At 34.9% G+C, this 25,626-nt stretch overlaps 2 protein-coding genes across 5 annotated transcripts; both read right to left on the reverse strand.

The window, feature by feature from the left end:
- Nucleotides 1-1,563: 1,563 nt before the first annotated feature.
- LOC132279888 (glucan endo-1,3-beta-glucosidase 11-like) lies at nt 1,564-7,898 on the reverse strand. Of its 2 annotated transcripts, none has more exons than XM_059781941.1 (3): nt 7,431-7,882; nt 5,685-6,724; nt 1,564-1,898 (listed from the first exon to the last, which is right to left on the reverse strand). In XM_059781941.1, exons 1-3 carry the CDS (start codon nt 7,495-7,497, stop codon nt 1,812-1,814), a joined length of 1,194 nt encoding a protein of 397 aa, XP_059637924.1. In that variant the 5' UTR covers nt 7,498-7,882; the 3' UTR covers nt 1,564-1,811. The 2 variants fall into 2 exon arrangements, with proteins under 2 accessions (XP_059637924.1, XP_059637922.1); XM_059781939.1 differs by lacking the exon at nt 1,564-1,898 and adding an exon at nt 3,547-4,851 and having other exon boundaries at nt 7,431-7,898.
- A 2,159-nt stretch (nt 7,899-10,057) lies between these two features.
- LOC132279889 (methyl-CpG-binding domain-containing protein 11-like) lies at nt 10,058-23,960 on the reverse strand. Of its 3 annotated transcripts, XM_059781943.1 has the most exons (3): nt 23,747-23,960; nt 23,545-23,637; nt 10,058-11,400 (listed from the first exon to the last, which is right to left on the reverse strand). In XM_059781943.1, exons 2-3 carry the CDS (start codon nt 23,629-23,631, stop codon nt 10,429-10,431), a joined length of 1,059 nt encoding a protein of 352 aa, XP_059637926.1. In that variant the 5' UTR covers nt 23,632-23,637; nt 23,747-23,960; the 3' UTR covers nt 10,058-10,428. The 3 variants fall into 3 exon arrangements, with proteins under 3 accessions (XP_059637926.1, XP_059637925.1, XP_059637927.1); XM_059781942.1 differs by having other exon boundaries at nt 23,545-23,960; XM_059781944.1 differs by lacking the exons at nt 23,545-23,637; nt 23,747-23,960 and adding an exon at nt 13,731-13,874.
- Nucleotides 23,961-25,626: the final 1,666 nt, after the last annotated feature.

Consider the following 25,626-nt stretch of genomic DNA (forward strand, 5'->3'; position numbering starts at 1 on the left):
CAAATATCTTATGGCATATTAGTATAGGATTAGTTATATCTTAAATGTCACGTGAAGCATATATTTACCGACACTTTCATGCTCTGTTATTGATATAAGGACCTAACAATTGCAGCAACATGTCAGTTACCTCCATGACAAAGTTAAAACACTGAAGTAACTTCAACTGCTGCACGCGAGCTCAAGCCGAGACTCATACACGAATTGTGAAATGAATGTAGCGCAGGAACCTTGAATGAGAGAACACTAAAAATAATCACAGATATATTTGGGACGAAACTAATATATATTGCTGAAATCAAAATATAATCAGCAATTTCTAGCATGCAAAATGTGGGAAGTGTTTGTCCCATATGAAAAAAATGTTAAAACCAATTGAAATTTAAATAAGCCAAATTTGGGCTTGGGCTTGGGCTTGGGCTTCGGCTTCGGCTTGGGCTTCGGCCTAATTTTAAAGTCCAATTTTTTTTTTTTACTAAATGGAATCTTGGATTGGGCCTTTAATTTTGGGCTAGGCTTATTTAAATAGGTGGTTGGTTTTTGAATTTAAATTAAAAGTAAGTTTTTTTCCTAAATGGTTGCATCTATTTCTAAAGGGTTACATCTGTTTTTCAAAGAGTTGTATCTGTTTCTAAAGGGTTGCAACTCAAAACCAACAGACATAACTGTTCATGTAAACCATTGCAACCTATTGGAGTTGATATGTCATTGGTGAACAGACACCATGTGAACCATTGCAACCAATTAGAGTGGATATGTCCAATGTGAAGAAACACACACACACACACACATATATATATATGGTTGTGTCCAATGATGAAGAGACACACCCACTCGAAAAGACACCTTGTTGCCTATAAATATCCTCCTTTGGATTATTTGCAAATGGTTCATTTCATTTTCTTCTATCTCCCTCTCTAGACTTGAACCCAACCCAAGTGAGTTTAAACTATAGGTTAAGTGGCCCGAACCACTTAGACCCTAATCCAATTTCATCGAGCCATATTAAGATTGGTCCGAACCATTTGGTTCGGATTACATCCAATTTAGCATTTATATAGTATAGATGTATTTTTTTAGTCAGAGAGAGTATTACACGGAGAAGGCTCGCCGTATCCACGAGTTTGTAGTGCTGTTACTGGTAGATGTAAACCGTTGTATCCTGAGAGATAGACGCCACTGAGTCCGTTAGCACCATAGCGGGACGAATATGTCTTAAAGACATAGTATCCAATACTAGCCTCGGTTCAGGTTTTTTTATTTATTATTATTATTTTATTGTTTTAATTTGCATGTTTAATTAAATATCTAGTTGAATATTTAATTAGTTATCTCTAGCATGTTACAAATATCTTATGGCATATTAGTATAAGATTAGTTATATCTTAAATGTCACGTGAAGCATATATTTACCGACACTTTCATGCTCTGTTATTGATATAAGGACCTAACAATTGCAGCAACATGTCAGTTACCTCCATGACAAAGTTAAAACACTGAAGTAACTTCAACTGCTGCACGCGAGCTCAAGCCGAGACTCATACACGAATTGTGAAATGAATGTAGCGCAGGAACCTTGAATGAGAGAACACTAAAAATAATCACAGATATATTTGGGACGAAACTAATATATATTGCTGAAATCAAAATATAATCAGCAATTTCTAGCATGCATATCTCAAGTAACAAGAATTGATGATGCACCGAAATGTGACATTGGAACGGTACCAAACCTAGAACTACTGTGTTGCTTCTGAATGCTAATCTGGTGTTGAACACATAGTAGTGTGTGTGCCTCAAAACTTGTATTGTCATGGTCTTAAAAGTAGAAGCAGCAGTGAAGCACAGACCATTGACGCCAAGGAGTAGAACCCAGACCAACCTCGACCTCCAATATCCTGTGATATAGCAAATTAATAAAATATATATAAAAAAGAAAAAGAAAAAAGTGAAGGTGTCATAACACCTCAAAAGTGCCATGAATGAGGTTATGAGTATTTACAAAACACACTCTTTTCTTTCTTCTACCGGTCTTGGTATTTTTAAACCAACATTAGCAGAAGAAAGTTTCTACTTTGGCTAAAAAAAATTCAATCACGACACTCTTCACTACAATTTAACTTCACCTAATAACAGCAGGAATATATTCTCGAATAATCAAAAGACCAATATCGAAGGGCATCTTTGTATGCGTGTGAAACATTGAAAAAATATGTATATAGGCACTGGCAGTTTATGGACCCTAAAGAATAAGATTTACGAGTAAAGGATCTAGTTAAGCTATAAAATGGAAGTAGGAAGCACTTCTACACCAACCCCTGATCACTATCTTGACAAGGATGAGAATTAAGTGAAACAATTTTAGCATTTCTCCAAATGCGAGTTAAAAACCTGTAGTATTTACAAGTTCTCTAGATATTGGCAATGAAAAAGAAAATTTGAATTCTGCACTGTTTATTGACAATGATACTTCAACCAACCAACCGCACAAAGTTGGCAAACCAAAACGAAATATTATGCAGTTTTCCATCAAACTAAACCTACTGTACTGGACTATAGTGAGATTTGAATACTCGAAGTAAATTAATTCCAAGAGTTTCTAAGACTTGGTGAGGATGGGCTCAATTTTAGTTTGAGATTTGAAGTTTTTGAAGGATTACTTTTGCTGTCATATAACATTACATAAATCTTTATAGAAAAGTCCAACAGATCACAAGATAAAATGCTTGTTTATCCATCAGCAAGTGCACACAGAATAAGCAGAGTAAAATCACCAGCAAAAATACAAGGCTGTTACCATGACAAGTCTTTTTCTGCAAGGCTTCTCGTTCGTTAAAAATTGATATTCCAGACACAATTCTCAAGGTTAATTCCACCATTATGTGAAAATTTCCATTTGTCTAGAAAAAAATTCCATTTGTCTAGCAATGCTAGGTTTATGGAACAATACCAACTCCAAAATCTTCACTTGTCTAGAAAAAATTCCTCTCATGAGTGAATGTGCTTTGATGTGTTCGAACCATGCCAATCAGTGTACTAAGATGAACAAGTGGGAAAGGTAAGGACTATTCTATCTAAAAATTAATAAAGTAAAATATTAATGCCTGTAAAGTTATTCATGAAAAAATATTCCACAATAAAAGTCACTGACCTAAAAAAAAGTCAAAATGTCAATGTCCCAAATTATATTTAAGATGCACAACCAAGGCATCAGGAAGTGCATTAACTTGTAAATTGTAATGAAGTATAAAATTAAAATCAATAATATAAAGCCAATATAGAAACAATAATATCACTTACGAAGGAAGGCACACTTCATTTTTTTTTACTGGGCACTTGAATTTCACTGCTGGACTACAGATTTATTGTTTTAAAGTAGCATAACGGATATGATAAAGAAACTACAAGCACAAGAAATGCATGATCTGCAAAGTAAACAACAGAACGTATAACAACCAAATCACTAAAAAAATTTCTTTCTTTTTTTTAGAAAAAAAAGAAAAAACTGATTCCAATTAGCTTGAGTTTATATATATATATATATATAACGAAAAAAAAAAAAACATGTCAATAATTGAGAAATGTGAAAAACTATGTTTCATAAGTCATTAATGATACCTAGTTCGTTTCAGTTCTAATTGATTGGAGAGTTTACAAAACGTTCTTGCACTTCTTCATGCTAAGCGCACACATTTCATCATGGAAATTGCCAAACAACAATGATTGATAGATTTCTTCAATTCCCAAGTGTAGTTGCATGTTCTTAATAAAATGGTGCTCGAGTCATTTGTGAAAAACAGATAATCTTATTCCTCATGGAGAAACTTCTGACATTAATTTCTATAAAAGCAAACAAGGATCCCAATAAACTAGTTTGGCAAAACATTTCCTACTGGAGAAAAGATATCAGTTCCATGAATGTTCCACAACATAAGATACCTCAAATTCCAATGCACCAGATGAAGAAAATGTAATGACATTATTGATTGCTATTTTCAATTCTAATTAGCCCCAAAGCACCAGGTGAGACCAACAAAAGAATGTATCAGCAGGAGTAAAGGAGAACTTGTATAAAGGTGATTGGTGAAAACAGGATTGCATCTCAGAACCAAATATATCTTCATATATCCACTCAAACTAGACCGATTTTCTTTGTGCCATGTTCCTGAGATGAGGTTGCAGGAAAAAGCCATCAAAATGTCTATATTGTTCTTCAAAACGGGACCAGGACAAATTGAGAACATGGCAATAAATAAATATTACATGCGCGAGTGTTTGCAGGTGTTTATTCCCCAAGTCCTCTCCTTGATCGAAACCCTTATTTTATCACACCACTTCCATTCTTAGACAGTGCCATAGGGACTGATAATAGTAGGCACACAATAAACATACAAATCTAGGCAGCACCTCAAATGAGGTTGAATAGTCAAAAGTGTTCAATTTTCCTTGGGTTTTTATATATGGAAAATTTGTTCTAATAAGATTTGGTTCGAGAAAAAGAAATCTATATATAAAACATCTGGAGAAAAATAGTGCAGTGAATCACTGGGTGAGTGGGTGGTGATGTGGAAATGAAGAAGATCCATTGGGGGAGGTCAAGGGAAGGGCTTATAGAGAAATAAGATGCATTCAAGAAAGAGAGATTTTTGTTGTTGCATGTAGGTAATATACATGACATTTTACTAGTAATTTGGTGCAGGAATTTATCCTTCGGGCGCAAATGTCTGAATTTCCCCAAGTAATTGGGAAAAGGTTTGGTTGTTGTAGTTGCACAAATGTCTGAATTTGTTTTCCACTGCTTCTCAAAGAGATCTGATGTGCGTAGACTTTGCTTGGCAGTCTGGTGAAAAGCTGCACCATCATCTCACTTCATTAATACATTGAATGATTGAGTCAGCAAAAATGTTTCTCGGGAAGCAATTCACTGAAGATCTTTCAACTGTTTTATTTTTTGGGTGCTGTCTGCTTAACGGGATACATCTTTGATCATTTAATAAGTAAAAATAGGATGACCCCCTATATAGGTTGCATGTGTTAAGAAAGAATTTAAGCAAACTCTCTATCTATCCAAAATCCAATAAATGCATTTTCGCAAGCTATGACATCCATGTTCGTTCTTAGGACATTCCGGAGTTATTTGCCTTGGCTACTGATATTCTGTATAGGCAGTAAATTTATTTATTTTTTCTAGTTGAAACCCACTTACTATCTTACTATCTTGTACTTTAAAAGGTGTAGAAGCACCAATAGACTACAACCCTTGTGAGTAAATTTATAAATCCATATCTACAAAACAATTGTCTATCAGAACTGCTCCTTTTTGCCTCCTTTGGTGAAATTAAAAGAGCGTAGCAGTATAATTTTCATAGATTTCGAATGGTCTTTTAAATCATAACAGACAAATTATCGAGGATTATGTTTATACAAATCATTCAACACGTAAGCTAAGAGAAATTTTCATTCCTTCGATTTGTGAATACTGTGTGTGTCTAGATGTAATTTTCCTTTTCATACTTCCCCCATACATTGGAGTCACTCCCCAATGTTAGTCCCAAGTCCCAACATGTCTTCAACAATTTTCTGAATCTCACCAATATCATAGCTTTTTTAATATAAAGTATTACAAGAAAAAAAGATTTTGCAATTAAAATGAGATATTCCAAAGTGCTTAATGAGCCTCATACCTTCAAAGAACCAAAAGATGAAGCTGCAGATGAAGATTTCAGTCCATCAAATCCAATATCATATGAAATGCTCCCATCAGCTTTAAACAGTCCAAAATTCCTCTCAGAACCGGGACCAGGCTTCAAATTCTCATTAAATATCGCAAAAACATATGCCTTCAATGTAGTCTTTGGCCTCAATGGGGTTCCCTTCTTCTTGGCAAGCCTTTTACGCAAGTTAAAGTTGTAAGTCCTTGCATTGTCAGCAGTGGCTGCAGCTTCACTTTGATCTCCATGAGAAGCCCAACCTGTCTCCGTAACAATAACTTCCATCTTTTTGAATCCAGCATCTTCCAAAGCAGCATAGGCTGCATCAATCTGAGCATCAAGCATGTTATCATAACGCAGATCGGTTTTTGGATCATAGATTCCCTTGTTGGACTTGAAAAGTGCATAATTTATTTCAATTTCATCTGGATTACCCATATAGGCCAAAAATGGGTAAGCATTTAAACAGAAAGGAGATCCAATCTGTGAGAAGAACTCCATCAGTGGCTTCATGTATTGAACGACAGTGTCTTTGAAAATACACGAAGATGGAGGGTAAGAATTAGCAAAAACTGCTTGTGAATGTGCAGTGGAAAGCTGAACTACATCGGCTAACCGAAGCTCTTTTGTAGCATTGTAAACGTTTTTAACAGCACCCATCAAAGCTTCCCAGTTTCCTTGATCACCCCCTCCCAATACTTCATTTCCTATAGCAATCCCACGGATGCGTGTCTGAGGAAGGAATGCCTCCACATTTTCTTTGACCCAAGTCAGGGCATGATCTGCATTAGTACTCATGTCTTTCAAGTATTCGTTAGGAAGTCCCACCACTAAATCAAGCCCAGTTCCGCTAAATGCCTTGAGGACACTGTGATCCGCATCATAAATTCGTACATTCTTTATCTTTGCGGCTTTGAGTAGTGTAACAACTTCATCAGGAGAGGGGATGTTATCAGCAATTCTCCCGTAATTTATTCCATAAGTTCCAGTGAATGCTTCAACTATCAGAACTTCTGGATAAAAGAACAAAATTGCCTCCATTAAACAGATGTATTTGCAACATGCAAGAGAACAGAAGACTGTTCTTCCATGAGAGTAAACAATAAGAAGCACACATGAATTGGTGCCTTGGAATCGGAATCGGAATTGGAATCGGAGGAAAACGCAATGTTATAAATGTTGCAGGTGATTGTGCAAATTAAATTTTGATAAAGCAACAAAATTGATCACAAAGTTAAGAATTTAACAGGCAAGTCTGCAAATTATTCAGTACAAACACAGGCTTAAGGGATGGACTCGTTTGAATTAGAAAGATTTCATCAAAATCCTCTCAAATAATGGAATCAAAAGAAGTAACATTCACAATAGAAATTCCAAATATATAATGAAAAATATATCAAATAAATTTTTTGAACTAGTTACATAACATAAGCATGACACTTACCCCCACATAAAAGTAGTTATACATACATATTTATATATACTTCTTTTTTTTTAGTTTGTTGGAAAGTCATACATATATATATATACACACACACATTTAAATGCACACAGAACCAATTAATGATCTTGATCTACAACTATCCAATTTGGTAAATTTTGTAATAAATTGAAGTTGATAGTAGTGAAAACTCCATATACTGGCAGGATCATATCAAACCACAATGAATTAAAAGAAAAGTACAGTTCAAAAAGTGTAAATGAAGAACAGTAAAGTACCGTTTGGAGTTGAGAAAACAGAGAGCAAGAGAATGAATTGAACGAAGAAACGAGAAGAAACTTTCATTGCATCGGACGTAGGACGATCGAACTCCCAGCGATTCCTCCGATACAAGGCTTGCTATCGCTACTAAATCCCATAAGAATTATTAAAAATTCCCTTTACTTTCTCTCTCTAAAAAAGCACAACTTTCCTTCCTCATCTATTATTATATATATATGTGTGTATATATATATATGAGCTCTCTCTCCAGAATACTGGCGGTGAGTGGTGGCGACCTGTCGCCGGAGAGGAGCGGAGTAAATGGTGGGTTTTGGCGGTCGTTTTCTGGAGGGAGTTTTCGATGTGCATAGACTGACTGACTTATTGTTAGCACTGCTAAAATTACTGTTTTGTTTATGGTTATTTTTTTCTAATTTGATTGGCCTGTCTTGCTTGTTTAAAGAATATATTTTTGAATACGTGTTGGAAGATCATTGATAATGAAAAGAAGGGGAAAGCTATTTTTTTTGTTTTATAATAAGTTTCACTCGCTTTTTTTCACGTGTTTGTCCCACTCCTCCTAGAAATTCCTTTTATTCTCTAAAAAAAATGAATAAATAAAAAAATTATTCTTGTTTGATAAAGCCTTATTAGTTCAATTCATAAAATGGTTTTAATTCAATTTATATTTATATTTAAACAAAAACAAAAACAAAAACTTTATTAGTTGGTTTAATTAGTGGGCATATTACATACTTTATTTATGAGAACAGACCTAACATTATGATTCTATTTTACAAGTGCACCAACTTGAGACCTCCAATTTGCTAAGAATATTCTTAAATTGCAGATAGCAGCATCTCAACCTCCAAAAGCATTCCTTTTCTTTTTCCTTCTCAAAGGAGAAAAATCAAAATTAACAATCAAACTTTAGAGATGATTAAATTACAAATATTTTATTATTATTATTATCAACGTCTCAAGATCGATTGTGATTGTTAGTTATAGTAGGACAATAAGATACATACCCATATATTTAATCATATCTATATACTTATTTTAGAATATACTTTCTCCATTATTAAGGATGTGTGTAACCCAATTTTTGTGTGTTTTGTTTAATGATTGATTTGTTTGTTTAAGTTGAAATTTGGCAATAGCTAGCTTAGCAAGAAAGAATCTCCAACCTATACCTCCACCTAACCTTTTCTCTTTCAAGTCTCATTGTTTGTTTGTATAGCTTTTTCACCTTTTAATTTCAAAAGTACCCAAAGGAAAAAAGCCTTCTACATAAAGTTTTAATCATATACATTTATTTATTTAATGTCACTAATCTCATAACATTGATCAAATTACTCTTTGAATAGTCTAGACTTGAACGACTAAAATATTATCTCAATTGTGATCATAATACTAATCAGGTGTTACCTTTTTTCAAAAGCATCGAGCAATGCAGATGCTCACGTTAGTTTTGAAATGATTTTTAGGGTCCTGTGTTTGAAAAACCTATCACTACCCTTAATTATTATTAAGAAGTAATTGAAGTTATGATGAGTATAATTTGGTTGCAAAGAAAAAAAGAAAGAAAAGGAGAAGAAGACAAATGAGAATGGAAGTGAAGATACTTTGGTTGTTCTTATTCTTGTTTGGACCAAATATCCCTTTCTTTCTTTCTTTCTTTCTTTTGTGGGTGTGTGTTGAGAGTGAACCTTTACTTGGTGTGGTATTAGTAATTTAGTGTATGTGACTTCAAAAGGATTGTCTTTAGAGCTGGCTTGAGAAAATGCATGGTGTGTGTGATATTTATTAAGGTTTGTTTGATTAAACATTCAAAAGCCAGATTATGGGATGGCTTTTTCCAAAAACCAATTGCCACAATACACGCAAAGGAATCTACTTTTACAAATCCGGGTAGTTGAATACATATACATATATACATATATAAAGTGACACATTTGTGGAACCAGAAAAAGGTTGGGAATGATGTAAAAGTAAAGAGGAGAAAAGTAAGGGTGGCAATCGTTCATTGACCCCATTTCATAGTCATTCTTAACATGCAAGTAGAACCGTGCCTTATTATTATTATTTTTTTGAATTTTTTAAATCTCGACAAATAACATATAACTAGAGACTTGAATTCTTACTGAAAAAATGTCATTAAATTACGAGCTTTGATAATAATATTTCAAGTAAGGCTAAATCCAATTCATTATATCTTAACCTTGAGTAATGTTGTTTCGGGTTTAATAATTTTTTCGAATTACTCAAATTGTTCAAATTTTTAATAGTTTTTAATAAATAAATGTTATAAAAATGATGGATTTGGTGGAACACTAATTTCTTTTCAATTCATACAACTAAATAAGATTTGATGGGCCAGTAGTAATTTTCCCATTAGACCCAACTCAGATTATTGGACTTTGCCAATTTAGGCCCATAATTTTCTCTCGACTTGGTTGCCTGAAAGATTGAAAGAATGAGGATAAATTATGGGGCACTAGCTAGCATTTCCAAATATCATTTCTCATTTTTCTCAACCAAACCAAAGGCCATTAACATGAGAGAACCTAAATACATGAAGGGCGAAAAAAGAAAAGAAAAAATAATAATAATAAAATAAAAAATGAGAGAAAAACCCCAGAAAGAACCAGAATATGAGTTCATAGGATCAGTAATTGCATACGTAAGCACTTATTGCAATAACAGTTTTGACAACATAAATTACATAGATCTCTGCAAGCTACAAGTCCCTCCAATGCAACAAAAGCTGTGGAATTGGAGGCCTAAACTATGATCTAAGATAGTGATTACAAAGATCTCTGCACACTACATGTCCCCTCAATATAACAAAAGCTCCAGCAGGCCTAATCTATTATTTTACATACTTTTTTCCATGGACAATCAGAATATTATTATAACAACAGACAATACTACTCATCTGAAGGAACCCACAAACCTATGAAGGTCAGAAAGGTTTGAGAGAAGTATCAAGTCATTCTACTACTATATGATAACTCAAGGGTTGACCTCACTGGCCTTGTTGCTGAGGCTGCCATTCTCGATCGTTTCTCCCTCGGCTTTGTTGCTCATATCATGGTCCATCACATTATTTTTTTTGGCGTTATTTCCATTCGCTGCTGCTTTCTCTTCAGTTTCACCTTCACAGCCAAAGACACCGCTTTCATGCTTCTCCTCCTGTCCTTCCACTTCGTACTTCTTTTCCCCGGTTATGCCTGCATCTGTTTTGTCCTGTTGCCCAGAGCCATTCTCTTTCTCTGCCTCAGCTGGTGTTTGCTGCTCCTTTTCTTGAGCCTGCACATCCTCCATTTTCCCTTTATCACTTTGAGTTGCTTCAGAAACATCAGCTATTTGCCCAACTCTGGTCTCTTTTGAATCTCCCAGTTCTCCTTTTGCGTTCTTCTTGTGTTCTTCAGAATCAGTAGGCATTTCAACATTTTGGCCAACCTTGGCTTCTTCAGGAGCATCTTCTGATTTGCCGTCTGTATCTTCGGTCGCATTTTTATTTTTCTTCACATCATCCTTCTCAATTTCTGGATCTGCGTTGTCCATTTCAGTTTTCTCTACCTCTTGCATGTGAACTTCTTTCACCACCTCATCCTTCTCAATTTCTGGACCTGCATTATCCTTTTCAGTTTTTTCTACATCTTGCATGTGAACTTCTTTCACCACCTCAGTTTCTTCAGGGGAAACTTCTTTTTCTTTAATATCCTTTTTCGCAGAAGATTTCCTGCTTCGTTTCTTCGGGGACTCACTATCTGGTGGTGAAATTGCCTTTGCCTTCTCACTGATCCTGGCTGATCTCCTTGGGGTTTCACCTGTTCCCCAATCGAACTCTGATATAGCTGGACCGCCGGGGTGTGATTTCAGATACTGTTCCAACTGCCTTTTGTTAGAGAACTCCTCTCCTGTTGGGGATGCAAATATGATCTCATTCTTCTTAGGGGTCCCTCCTTTCTTGGGCATGAACTGCACAGAAACATAAAGCTTGGGGTTATACAACTGAATCCTTTTGATAAAAGAATATAATTCCCACGAGCATGCAAATATTGTTATTGATACTTCACATTGCCATAACGAATTAGAGTGGAAGATCTAAGACAGAGTCAACAGAGTGGAATTAAATTCACTGATAAACAGATGATATTCAAGAAAGGACATAAAAATGTAAAGGATTTGGATAATCCTGCCTATTGAATAAATAGTTTAGAGCCTGCCTTGTGCACTCGACATTTATAAGATTCCCTTATTAAGCTACCCTGTCTTATATCAGAATGCGGTGAGGATCAAGAGAATTAAATCATTCATAGATGTTTTTTCTTCTTCCTTTAGTGAATGAGAAATTAAACTCACGACCTACACTCCATAGTAATTGGTTCTTATTAGCAAGACAAAATAAACATGGCCAATTTCTATAAGAATCTATGGAACAGGGAACAAAGAACTTGCATTCGAACCTAAACGAAGCACAACAATGACTGTGCAACACACTCCTTGAAATCCAACAAACTCAAAGTGGAGCTTCAAATGGATGTGAGGAATGATACCATTAATAATTTCTCAAAGGAATCAAAACAATATGCTAATCCTCTCACAGTGTAATTTGACTGCAGAATTGGTAATGACATGAGCATTAGGAAGTTTAAAGTTAAATTGATTGAAGATTCATTATAAAAGGAAGCTGTCTGAGATGGCCTTGCCATGTGCAACCTAGACCAACGCACCAGTTCAAAAGAATGATTAATCCAAGTTCAAGGTGCCAAAACAATAAGAGGAAATCCAAAAGAATATTGGTAATAGATACAGTGGTCTTAGATTAACTTACAATATGATTTTATCAGAAATAAATTCTTCATCTATCTGTTTTCTTTAGTTATTCACTAGAGCAATCATGATCTGGAAGTTGATCCAGGGCAAGTGTTCAGATCTATTATGACATAGCAACACGGAGCTCAACGGACCTTTTTAATCTTATAAAACCTTTTCTAGGCTTTGGATTGATGGAAAAACGACTTTATTTTTGTGCAACCTAGTGTGTTTTCATATCTCAATTAGAAGTTATTAGATAGAGCTGCTTCAGGTTTTAGATCGAACATATTACTATTACACTATTCCAAATCAAGCGAGCAACCATTAGTCATTCCAAAGAGACCTCCTGGTATCTATATTTAGTCATTCGAATGTCTCTTTTAGTAGTTTTAATAACAAATTGAATAGAAAAATATTCAATTTTGTGCTCTATCTGTGCATTATATGACAAAATAGTGTGTATTTTTACTGACACATCATAAAATTCAATCTTGAGTGTTGAGGCATAGGATTTGTTTTTGACATATAGTTCATATTTACTCTTCATAATAGTCTCAAATCATCACCTATACATTTATTGTCTATTAGTCACCTTTCTGTAACGTCGGTGTACATTAGAGCCTTATATATGGTCAGACACTGTAACAGTACCATTCCTGTGGATGTGATGTCATCAATATACTCAACTCTTAATTTTTTGGGTTCGTCTTTGGATCCTCACAATATTTCCGAATCTTGCCACCTATCTTCCAAATCTTTTATGGTCTCTAATTGATCATCATCACTGTCTTTGCCTTCATTCTTTTCTGGTCTCTAATTAGGTGGAAAAAAAGGGAGCCAGTCAAACTCGTTAGTGAAAAAACTACATGGAGATGAACCGTATTGGACTATCACCAGACCACTTTCATATGACCCAACTTATGCAATTAAATCCCATTGTCCTTTCAACCCAGATTTACCAAATAAGAGCCAAAATATCACCATATAATTTTTCCCTTCCACAACTCATTGAAGTAGAAATCTAGATGAGGAAAATTCAAGAAAGCACCATCCAACAAATCCCCAATGAAGTAGGCAAGCTCTTCCAACCAAAATCAGTTGGTGCTGCAAAGGAAGTTGCGAAGGTCTCTTTTCTAGCACCTCATTGATGTTCACCTTGGGATGGACAATTGTCATGGCGAAGCTCTTGATCTATTAAGACTGTAAAGGAGCAAACCACTTAAAAAACAAAATCAATTAAGGGATGCAAAATTTGCAACAAAATAAGTTATAGGACTACCCCCATGGAACCTTACCAGAAAAATGTTTTGACTCTTTCCCTTCGCATACTCTAGTAATTTAACTTCTACATAAGTAAGCACATATATTTTTCAATCTCATCCACAGAGCAGGGTAAGCATTATCAATAATAAGATGTCGGCTATAATGATCACACCATGAAATTCCATTTTATGTGAGATTCTCCCGATGGAACTTCAATCGATCATTACCTGAATTTGAGTCTTTTCACTCTTTGCCCTCCTTCCTCCAACTCTTTGGGAAGCCCCACCACACAAAGATCACTGAGACATGAAGCTTAAGCCTGGACCATAGTGCTTGGGTATCCTTACTGATAAGATGCATTAACATGGATACACAATATCTATAAAAGAACTCAAATATCAACAGTAAAGCATGGGAATGATGCATGGGGCACTTCATGTTCCCTCTTCAGTAAACTTTAACTGGTACATGGTGCTTAAAATATATTGTTTTATTCTTTTCTTCTTCTTTTTTCTTGAAAAAGGAGACTGGGAATTTCACAACCTCATTAGCACTCAGGTGTTTTGATGCTACTCAGAATGTATTGACTTACTGAACCAAATCAGAAATAAATTATTTCATTGAGAGTTTCAATATTAAAGTTTCATCACTAGAAGTAATATCTCAAACTCACAAAATATAATTCCAAACATCCTTCCCTTTGTTTTCCTTCAATGTTACTCTCCCATTAATAATTAGGACTATTAGAATACACATGCCAGATACAAAATGGCCACCCAAAAAGCCCGAAAAAATACTACAAGTGAAGACGGTATCTTCTCTAATCATTTTCAAGGAAAGGTATATGTGACTTTGCCATCCTTTTTCTAAGCAAGCTCGCACAGAATGAACTTTAATTTCTCAAGATGGTATTATGCCCTCCAAAGTTTTCCATTGTGGCAATGCCGTATAAAAAAAAACATGTATGTATACCAGTAGATGACTTATTATCTTGGTTTGATACACTAACTTTCTAGTTTCTCCATGTTTGTACTCGAGTTTGCTTTCACTTGTGAAATGAAAACATATTTTAATGGAGAACAAGAAGTCAATGCACCACACATGCTTCTCACTTGCTTCAGGCACAGGGAAAAGAAAGATAGAGATCAAAAGAAAAAAATCTTTTATTAGGGTTCTAAATTTAAATTTAGGATTTCTTTCCATAGAATTAGATTATTAGGTTTATGAATTTATTAGGTATATTTCTTTTATTTACAATTTTGGTTTTATCTGGATGACTAAAGGTCACTACTACAATATTAATAGACATATGATGTGTCTTTTGAACTAAGGCACTACACTTCTCAATGGAAAGAACAAAATTATCACTTGTAGAGGCACTGAATGAAGAAGTAGAAGCACTCACATGCTGCTGCAATGTACTAGTCTTGGATAAACAGTGTGATTATCACAAGAAGCCCATGGTTTACCAACCAAATCACAATAATTGGCAATGTTATAGCTCTCATTCTCACAGTAAGTACACCTTCAAAATTCTCCTCTTACCTCGACCTTGGTCACAACTACTACCTCAGCTCCCCTCCCCACTCTTCCTCTAACAGCTGCCAACTGACACACTAATAAGACACCAAACGATACCATAAAACATAAAATTATGGGTAAATTATACAAACCTCCCCTATAATTTGCCATAATTACACGGACCTCCCCTATGGTTTGGGGATTTACTTAGACCAACCCGAACAATGAAAATATGCTACGTGGACCTCCCTTCTGTGTGATGGACCGTCAAATACACTAACGGACCTGTCAAATTTACAGAAATACCCTCACATTGCCATATGAAATTACTAAAGTATCCATATGCTATTGACTAAGCATGACGTCACTGCGTCAGTTATACACAGCTGCCTTTTACATATAGTTTTGGAGGGAAAATTGCCATCAATGTGTACCTCTGTTCCCAAAACTGACGTCCCTTCATATGCCTTAGCAATATGAAATCGTGTAAGTTAGGGTTTTCTATCATTTCAACACTTTAAGAGAAAGAGAGAGATTATATGTGCTCTGCCAAACCCAAAGTTCGCATTGATAGAGAGAGAAGGATTTACCAAAGATCGCATCAACAAACGATTTTGCTTCCCATATTTGGCATCAAATCCAAGTTCATTTTTGCAAAAAATGAGTTAGGGTTTGCGCGACATCGCATGAATACAACTGGAACTCTAACCTACTGATCTGCGGCATTAAAGTGCTCTGAGTTAAAGGTATGTGAAAATTTCTACAAGATCTGCAACATTGAAGTGCTCTGAGTTAAGGGTTTCGATGTTTCTTATTAGTTTAGGGTTTCTATTTTTTTATTACTGTATATTTAGTTTAGGGTTTCTGTTTATTATTATTATAATTGCAATTCTATCTAATTTTGGGGTAGTTGTTCAGTTCATTGTTTGGGGTAAATTTTGTTTAATTTTTGTTTATTATTTGTTTTTTTACAATTTTAATTGTTACAGTAATGGAATCAATTCATGATATTGATGTTCACTACAAGAGGAACCTAACTTTTATAACTGGTGTGGATCCAAATTTTTATAGTATCTTTGATCTTGTTAAAGATGTAACATAAGTAGCTTTATCTCATATTCCACCTACTGTCCCTTTGTCACTGTATTTGTATTGTGTTGTTCCTGTGTCTTCTGCTAGAATGCCTGTGGATGGAGACAAAGATGTGTTAGAGATGTTTAAATTAAATGCTAGTAAGAGATTGATAGACTTGTATATTGACAAGGTTGTCACTGATGTAAGTTCTGAATTTAGCTCAATTGAGATCAAGGATTTTGATGATAGGAACTTTGATGATAGTAACCTGGATGATAATGAGACAAATGTGAACAACAATGATGCCAGTAATGTGAGAGAAATGAGACCAATGTAAATGACAATGATGACACTAATTTGAATGACAATGACACCAATGTAAATGAGAGCAATGGAGGACAGCCTGAGGATGAGTATGATTTGGAAGATGATAATGATATATTTGGGTTCAGTTATGAAGACGAGGAATGGGAAAATAGTGGGAAGGGGAAGAATCCAGTTCACAATGATGATGGGAATAGGAATGTGGAGGAAGAAAAGAACCATAGTGAGGATGGTATGTCAGACTATGAATCTGGAGATGATGCTAGTACTGAATCTGATAATGACTTGTATGTGGACAAAGAGGATGTGGAAGAAGAAGAGTTTGAGATAAATGTTGAACAAAAGATATTTGAGACAGTAAGGGCTTGGTCATTTTCAAATTGTATGAATGGAATTCCATTTGAGAGAGGTTTGGATGGAAAGATTAAGTTACAAAAAGGTCATTTATTTCTCAATGTGAACCATTTTAGGGATATTTTGGTTGATTTTTGTGTCAAAGAGGGATGTAATGTAAAAAGAATTAAAAATGAGAAGCAAAGAATGACTGTCAGATGTGCAGCTGAGGGGTGTCCATGGAGGGTACATGTTTTCCGTTTGGTAAATAAAGTAACTTATCAACTCAAAACAATTAGAGGTCCACACAATTGTGTGAGGAGTGGCACTGTGAGGGATGCAACATCCACATGGATTGCTAAAAAACTTGGACAGAGTATAAAAGACAATCCAGGGGTTCCACTAGATTCATTGCATGCAACAGTAATGAACCAATTCAAAGTTGATGCAAGACACATGCAGCTATACAGAGCTAAAAGGAAAGTTATGGATGAGTTAGAGGAAAACCATGGGGAAGCATACACTTTGCTTCCTAAGTTTGCTAATGAAACAAATCTAAATCCTGGTAGTATCATGAAGCTTGAGAGGGATTTGCCTAATATAACATTTAAAAGGATTTTTATGTCTTTAGAAGCTATGCAATATGAATTCAAGAATGGTTGCAGGGAATTCATTGGATTGGATGGTTGTAACCTAAAGACCCCTTATGGTGGTGTGCTCCTGTCTGCTATAGCCCACACAATGGTTTTATTTAATTTTTTACATGTAATTTCTATATCTAATTTTTGTTTTTACTTGTGCTTAAGGTCTTGAACAAGCACTGAGGATTGTTTTCCCACACGCAACCTATAGGTTATGTTGCAGACATCTATATAATAACTTCAAAAAGAAGTATCCAGGTTTGCTTTTGAAGTCTTATTTTTGGAAGGCAGCTAGAGCCTATAATGATTACACATTTAATGAGGCAAATGAGAGAGGTGTCAACTCAGCTTTTAATTGAGTCTTAAGAATAGATGCGTGCAATTGGTCAAAACATGCATTTTCTGAGCAGGTGAAGAGTGACCATGTCACTAATAATTTTAGTGAGTCATTAACAATTGGGTTGAAAAGCTTAGGTCTAAACATATTTTAGAACTGCTTAATGGTATTAGGAACAAATTGATGAGCAGACTTCAAATGAGGGCCAAAAAAGGCAGTGCTTGGGCAGGATTAGTGACCCCAAACATTAGGAAAAAATTGAACAAATTGATTGATGAGTCTATATCATGTACTGTTACCCCAGCAGAGCAGGATGCTTATGAAGTTATAAATGAGGAAGGAAAACATATAGTCAAGCTTAGATTAAGGTTATGTGATTGTAGAGGATGGCAGATTTCTAGCATCCCATGCAAACATGCAACTGCATCCATAACACACAAAAGAGCAGCTATTGAATAGTTCTATGATCCATGTTTCTATAATGAAACATACATGAGAACTCATTCTAGTATGATTTACCCAGTACCTAATTAGAGATTGTGAACTCTTGTGCATTGTAACCCTGTAGAAGCTCCAGTTCCAAGGAAAAAGCCTGGCAGACCAAAAAAAGCCAGGAAAAGAGATGAAGATGAGCTTACAGCTGCAACTAGTGATGCTAGAAAGAGAAAATCCCTATAATGCTCAATGTGTGAAGACTATGAGCACAACAAGAGAACATGCAAAATAAGTCCACCAAAATAGGTAACTGATTTTTAATATTAGTCATGACCTAATGCCCTTTAACTTGTGACATTGTTTGACACTATATAAGAGCTTGCAGGGACATACAAGTACATCACCAACTAGTCAAGTTGGAAGTGGAAGTTCAAGTTTTACAGAAGAGGTATAACTTGTGATATTGTTTCTACTTCCTAATATATTTCTTAAGTAGACTAACTTTATTTTCATTGTAATAACTAGTGATGAGGCCTACAACAACTACTCAATGTGGGTGTCAAAGTTCAACTTTTACACAACAAGTATAACTTAACAAGTTTTACACAACATGTTTACCTAATGTCTTTCTTAACTGACAAACTAACTTTGTTTTCCTTGTAATCACAGATAATGAGGAATGCACGTATTGCAAGATGGAAGAAGAGGCATTGCAAGCACCAACCAAGCTGGAAGAGGGTCTGCAAGCTGAAATCAAGTAGGAAGAGGCATTGCAAGCACCAACCAAGGTGAAAAAGGCTCTGCAAGCTCAAATCAACCAAGAAGAGGCAATGCAGTAAAATTTCAAGTTAGAAGAGGCACTGGAAGGACCAACCAAGCTGGAAGAGACACTGGGAGGACCAACTAAGGTGGAGGAGGCACAGGAAAGATCAACCAAGCTTGAAGATGCAGCCATAATCTAGTTTAATATATTATTATGACAGTTTATGAAACTTATTATGACACTTTACTTATTTTGTTATTTAAGTACTTTATAGGGAATTGACAGGTATATGGTAAGTCAGTTGTCCAAAAAGAAGGAATTGCTTTGTGGGGAATTGACAGGTATATGGTATAGTTTTGTGGATTTTATGGAGTTGGGGATTGACATAGATTTTGAAGTTGAAATTGCTTATTTTTTGGAGTTGGGGATTGACAGAGCTTTGGACTTGGTATATCTTGTTTTTGAAGTTGGTATAGCTTATTTTTTTGGGTTGGTATAGCTTTTAGACAACTGACTTACTAAACTAAATGTAATACTCTGAATTTTAATGCTAAACGATATGGTATGTTTTTTGGCTTTCTTTGTTTGTATGGTATGTTTTGTGGACAATTGATGGTTGTTATTCAAAATGAATTTGCAAAGTTGATAACAAGTATTGGTATGTTGTCAATGGCTGTTTGTCAATGCAATAGTCATATAGGTCTAAGAATAATTAATTCCATTAAGAAACTATAGATTTTTTTGGTACACCACATTCATTCATTGATAACAAAACAGAAGTAATGAATGCATACCTTCACTATACAACAAGAAACAAAAGAAAGAATACAAGACATCAACCTATTAATGTAATCAGAACTGAGAAAAATGAAACCATTAGACATGCATTGATAAGCAGCTTCATGAGTCCAAGGGTTTTTTCAAACATTGCAAATTGAGACCTTATCTCACCAATTTCAAACCTTAGCTCACCAATTTCAAACCTTATCTCACCAATCTCAGACCTTAGCTCACCAATCTCAGACCTTAGCTCACCAATTTCAAACCTTATCTCACCAATCTTAAACCTTAGCTCAGCAGTCTCAGAACTTATCTCAACAACATGTACCATAATCTCAGCAAATTCATCTTCTTGGTTACATGTTGTAGCAAAGTCCACCACTTCCTCGGTAATGCAACTGATTGGATTGCACCATTCCCAAACGCCACAAATTCTAGTTAGACAAACATAATACAACTTCCCCTTATTGTTATAATCATTAAAACTTGAGACCTTAATTAAAGATTTTGATTTACATTTGCAATACAGATCCCTGTACCTTAAATCACCCAAGCTCGAAGCTTTTCCCTTTATACTTGTAGACATGTTTTCAAAAAGGAAAATCCAGATATTTAAGCCCTAATTTCAAGAACAAACCCCACTAACCTGTAACCCAAAATTCAACCTTTAATTTGTATATAAAATCCTCCAAAAACGTACCTAAAATTTTGAGCCCAAAGTTGCAAATGAAGTATTTTCCATATTCGTCGTTTTTCTTCAAATTCTTCACACAATCTGATTCTTCTTCTCCAAAACGTATCCCCACAAGACTTGATTTGTAGATGAACAAAATGTACCCAAAGGTTTAAGCCCTAAGTTGCAAATGAAGTCTTCTCCATCTTCATCGTTTTTCTTCAAATTCTTCAAACAATCTTCTTCATCATCTTTTCCAAAACTTACCCAGAAGACTTGATTTCCAGATAGATGAACTCAATCACGGTTGAAGAATGGAGAGCAGCTCCCAGATTTGAGCCCTAATAATGAACAAAAAATAGGCCGTTCCTTCTCACAACGGTTGTGTGTATATATATAATATCATATATATATATATATATATATATGTATATATATATATATCAATTGGTAGGGACAAGGGTATTATGGGGATTTTAAATAAAATTTGTACATGATGTCAACACATTCCGTCCTTGACTGACATTGACTCTAACAAAAGGAAGGTCCATGTAGGATATTTTCATTGTTAGGGGAGGTCCGAGTAAATTCCCAAACCACAAGGGAGGTCCGTGTAATTATGACAAACCATAGGGAAGGTCTACATAAATTACCCTAAAATTAACCACCTATAATCAGATTTCAAGAAGACCTGTCAGCTATCCATGTACACCAAGAACAATCATCAAGCAATTATCACTGGAAAGCATATGGAAATGTACAAGGTGATGCTAAAAATTTCATAAAACATGAAATTACAACAACTAAAATACTACCAAAATGAATTTAAGTTGAATATTGAATCATCCAACTAAGCACCAAAGGCGGATGGAGGGGTGGGCCTAGCCCACCTAAAAAAATAAATAAATAAATTTACCATACTAATATTAGCCCAACCCAAAAAAATAAATAAAAAAATAAAAAATAAAATAAAATAAAATAAAATATTAATAGTATTAGCCCACCCAATCAAGCCCAAGTCAACTCAGCCACCATACTAAAATAAAGGCCCAAACCAAATAAGCCCATGGATGATGGGCCACCAGAGAAAAAAAAAAATTAGGACAAATCATTTATGTTTAATATTAGCCCACCCCAACGAGAAATCCTAGATCCGCCCTTGCTAAGCACCCATCAAAAGACGGTCATTTTCTTTCAAATTGCACTTTAAAGAAATTCAAAAAAACCTTGTACGAGCCACTTGTACATGAATTTGAATGTTTAAGCAACAGTCACTCTAAAAAGTAATCCATCAGAAAACCTTGTGCACAAGCCATCAAACACATTAGAGCACTGTGTCATAGATAAAGAAAAAAAGGTTACAAGTACCTCTTAAAAATTTGATGGCTAGTGTCTTTTAAGAGTTCAGTAGCTTAATGTTTCATCTAAAACATGAGAAAACATCACCAAACACAAACCACATCTCAAATCTGATTTAATGGGAAACTCACCCACTCAAACTCCACCAATAAAGCAAGAGTGCAAGTTAAGAAACCCAAACAGCCACTTAAAGGTTATCAAAGCCGAATCACTAAAAAAAAAATGTTATGGCTTTCAAAGAGATTCAAACCCTCAAATAACTGCATACACAATTGCAGTTATTTGAGGAAGAAGAAGAAGAAGATGTCCCTCCTATTATCGGAGAGTATTCTACTTGCCATATAGAAACAAAGGTTCAGTAATCACTGGGTGCAATAGTAACTAACTTTAACTACTTCATAAGAACTAATAATGCAGCAAAGGGATTCGTTGGAGGATGGGGCCCAAGCGGTATATCATTAACTCGAGATTGATTTTGGCTCAGATACCATACTAATATAGATGTTCCATGCTAGAGAAACTTACGCATGTATCCCAAGCGTTGGATTTACTACATCCTCAAAGCCGAATACACTTGGATTATGACTTAATATTCATATTGTTAATATCCTTCTTTCATTTTAAAGAAAAAATTCTGTTTTTATGTAATATAAAATTTTCAACAAGGGCTATTCATGTTGAAGCAATAATGTAACAAAATCAACATAATAAGAGAGTTCTATGTGAAATTGTATAACAATCTTGGATTATCAGATTTGCTATGTGCCTGTCCAATCAGACATGTTACACGCTTATCTGACAATCATATTTAATTGTTGTTTGTTCAACATGGGTGCTTCACAGTATTTAGAAGAGCCTGTGTAACATAGAAGCTAACAAGTGGAAGAAAAAAGAAGATGTAAAAGAGAAGAAGGAACGTAGAATACAGCTTCATCCTTGGGATGGTCTGCTCCTCTAAAGACTGAAAAAAATGCTATCAGTTAATACAAGAGATACAGATTGGTTAAAGACATAGTCTATTCTCTACTAAGGTCAGGAAAGGTGGCCTTAGGATAGTGTTTTACACCATTTCAAATTTCCAGTGAGGTTTCTAAAAAGTGTGACACCAGTAGTTTACATACCTTAAGTACTCACAGTAAGTTGGACTATCAGGAATTCCATAGAGTACAAGCCCACAATAACATATAAGTACACAGAAGAAAGGAAGAAACTCTCCATTTTCATAGATGACATACTCTCATTCTACCATTTTCCAGCTACAGTTCCAAACATTATCCCTTTTAACATATAGCAAGAAAGGGCAATATCAACATATATAGTAGCTTTCATTTGTTAGGCCGCCAATTACAGCGGACCGTTCTGAGAACAAAAAGCATAATAAACTAAGAAGTATGAGAAAAGATAACTGCTATTGGTATATGGTATACGGACCCCTCTCAGACAAACCCTACGAAAATCATTATGCTTCCCAGTCTTCCACTGTTTTTAAGAATTTAAAACAATAAACTTAGAATGACCCAAAAATTTCAAAACAAAGAATCCCCAAATAAGCAGCATATTTTCAAAATCGTAACCATTCACATTCACCAAAATTATAAATTTGGCCCCCAAGCCCTAGCTGCAAAACCATCAAACTGAATCAAATTCTACCTTATAATCACATAATTACATAAAATCAAACAAACCCAGTCCAATTCACACAAATATAGTGAACCTAGAGCACAAAGATTACATGAATTCAAACAATTGAAGTAGCATATATATATATATGTGTGTGAGAGAGAGTTTTAGAGAGAGAAACCTTTTTCTTCCAACCAGGAGGAGCAGGAAGTTCCACGGAAACTACATCTTTGGAACCGCTCTGGGTTACCTCGGCCGAGCTCGCCATTTCTACCTATCAAATTCAAACCTCAAATTACAAGTTGTATTAGGCTATTAGCACGATGAAACCAAACACCTATATGTGCGTGTGTATATATATCTCTCTCTATGTTATTTCTTACCTCCTTTTCTTCCGTTTTTATGTTTTTAAGTTTTTGTAGATTATGAGAAAAAAATATGTATATATCTATAACAAACGAGCGAGGAAGTGCGTGCAAAGACACTCGTCCAGATTAGTCCCGAGTGAGGAAGTGTGACACTCGTCCAGATAAACGAGGGGGTGACCAATTTTCTTTGGTTCTTGGCAAACACAAATTCTCCAGTTCGGATCATTCACACATATTAACCCGTTTCTTAATATCCGTCCTTTTGTGGCACCCATTCACACATATGAACCGTCATGCTTTATGCATGACATTTAAAAATATAAAACCTTCAAACTACATATATAAAACCGTCAAACTATATATATATATATATATATATATATATATATATTTATATTTTAGTTATTTTAATTTTTATATTTTACCAGTGTGATAAAAAAGAAATTAAAATATACACTCACTTAACCAAACAAATAGAGAGAAGTAATGTTTTGCAGTATTGAATCTATTGGCACCATATATGTAACTATTCTAAATGTTATGAAACAAATTATTCTAGTTTAAGTTGACCCCAAGAAGAATAAATAAATAAAATATATCTTAACATAAATTAAAATTTTAAGCTCTTCTTTGTCCCCCTTTTTTTTTTTCTTTTTTTTTTTTTTTTTTTTTTCTTTTTTCATGATATAAGGTACAGTATTTTGTTTGGGTAATAGGGCTGGGCTATCAAGGTTGGGGGACCATAGTGGTTGGGCCTTCTTTCTTCTTGGGGCCATATATCCTACCCAGATAAGTTTTCTTAGTTGGGCCTTCTTGTTGTACTAATGGGTTCAAATGGGCTAAATTTGAAACAGTAACATTTCGTCAGAAGAAAATTTTGGCACGGTTTTCAAAAAGTATTGATATATATATATATATATATATATATATATATATAAATAAAATTAAAATACCTTTTTTGTGGAATATTAAGACTATTTTTTATATTTCTTAAAAATATCAGAACTTTGAAAATTTTAATTTTCTTAAATTAAGAATAAATTTTTATTAATTAAAAATCTAAAAAGAATAGGAATCCATGATCAACCACAATAAATTATTGAAAAGGCAAAACACCCGGGAAAAAAAAATTACTATGGCTGTGAGGATCTATTTTTGCAGGAAAACACCGCATAGATTTTCCAAGTCCGAGTTGCTTTCTTCACCCTTGAGCTCATGTATTCATCGTATATTTATACTCGAGTTCGGAGCGACTAACATGTGAGTTGATTTTTCATTATAAAAATCAAAAAGAAAAAGAACAACCTTTTTCTTTTCTCTTGGTCAAACATAATGTCTCTAATGCAATTTTATTGAATGGTAAAAAAAAAAAAAAAAAAAAAAAAAATTAGAATGATTTTTTTTAGGGTAAAGTGCAATAAACCTCCTTAAACTATTGGCCAATAACACAAAACCCCCTTGAACTAAGTAATGGCCCTAAACTATTTAAAAAGTGTAATTTAAGGACAAAGTCAACAGTCACCGTCACCGGAGGTTATCGAAAATATTAGATTACCAAAGTGCCTTCGAGTAAAACCACATCGTTTCACTATTTTAATAACTGTTGTTGATGATGTGTCAATTGCAATCAGAACGGCCAATAGCATTGTGACACAACATCACCATATCACAATAACCAACCAACATTACTTGCCAAACACCACTTTATACTTAACGAAACACCATCTGTACAGAAGCTAGCCAAACACCACCCATACAGAGCGCTATTTCTCTCTCTACAATCTCCCTTACTGTCACGGGCCTAGAGATTTGGCGCAGCGGCACGGCCCGTGCGGCACCAAGGCGTTGCTTCAGCTCGCGCAAGCGCCCTGGTCAGCCACCGCGACCTGCCCTCC

The sequence above is a fragment of the Cornus florida genome, unplaced genomic scaffold (assembly GCF_030987335.1).
Source record: "Cornus florida cultivar Cherokee Brave unplaced genomic scaffold, ASM3098733v1 CherokeeBrave_3.0.0_Hap2_Chr10, whole genome shotgun sequence".
In the NCBI taxonomy this organism is placed as follows: Eukaryota; Viridiplantae; Streptophyta; class Magnoliopsida; order Cornales; family Cornaceae; genus Cornus; species Cornus florida.

Coding starts and splice junctions, on each gene's coding strand:
- LOC132279888 (XM_059781939.1), bottom strand. CDS start 7,497: ATGAAAGTTTCTTCTCGTTTCTTCGTTCAATTCATTCTCTTGCTCTCT. Junction 6,725..7,430: donor TGTTTTCTCAACTCCAAACG/GTACTTTACTGT, acceptor TCTTTTATCCAG/AAGTTCTGATAGTTGAAGCA. Junction 4,852..5,684: donor CATCTTTTGGTTCTTTGAAG/GTATGAGGCTCA, acceptor ATGATGGTGCAG/CTTTTCACCAGACTGCCAAG.
- LOC132279889 (XM_059781943.1), bottom strand. CDS start 23,631: ATGGCGAGCTCGGCCGAGGTAACCCAGAGCGGTTCCAAAGATGTAGTT. Junction 11,401..23,544: donor CTCCTGGTTGGAAGAAAAAG/GTTTCTCTCTCT, acceptor GTTTCTGTGCAG/TTCATGCCCAAGAAAGGAGG.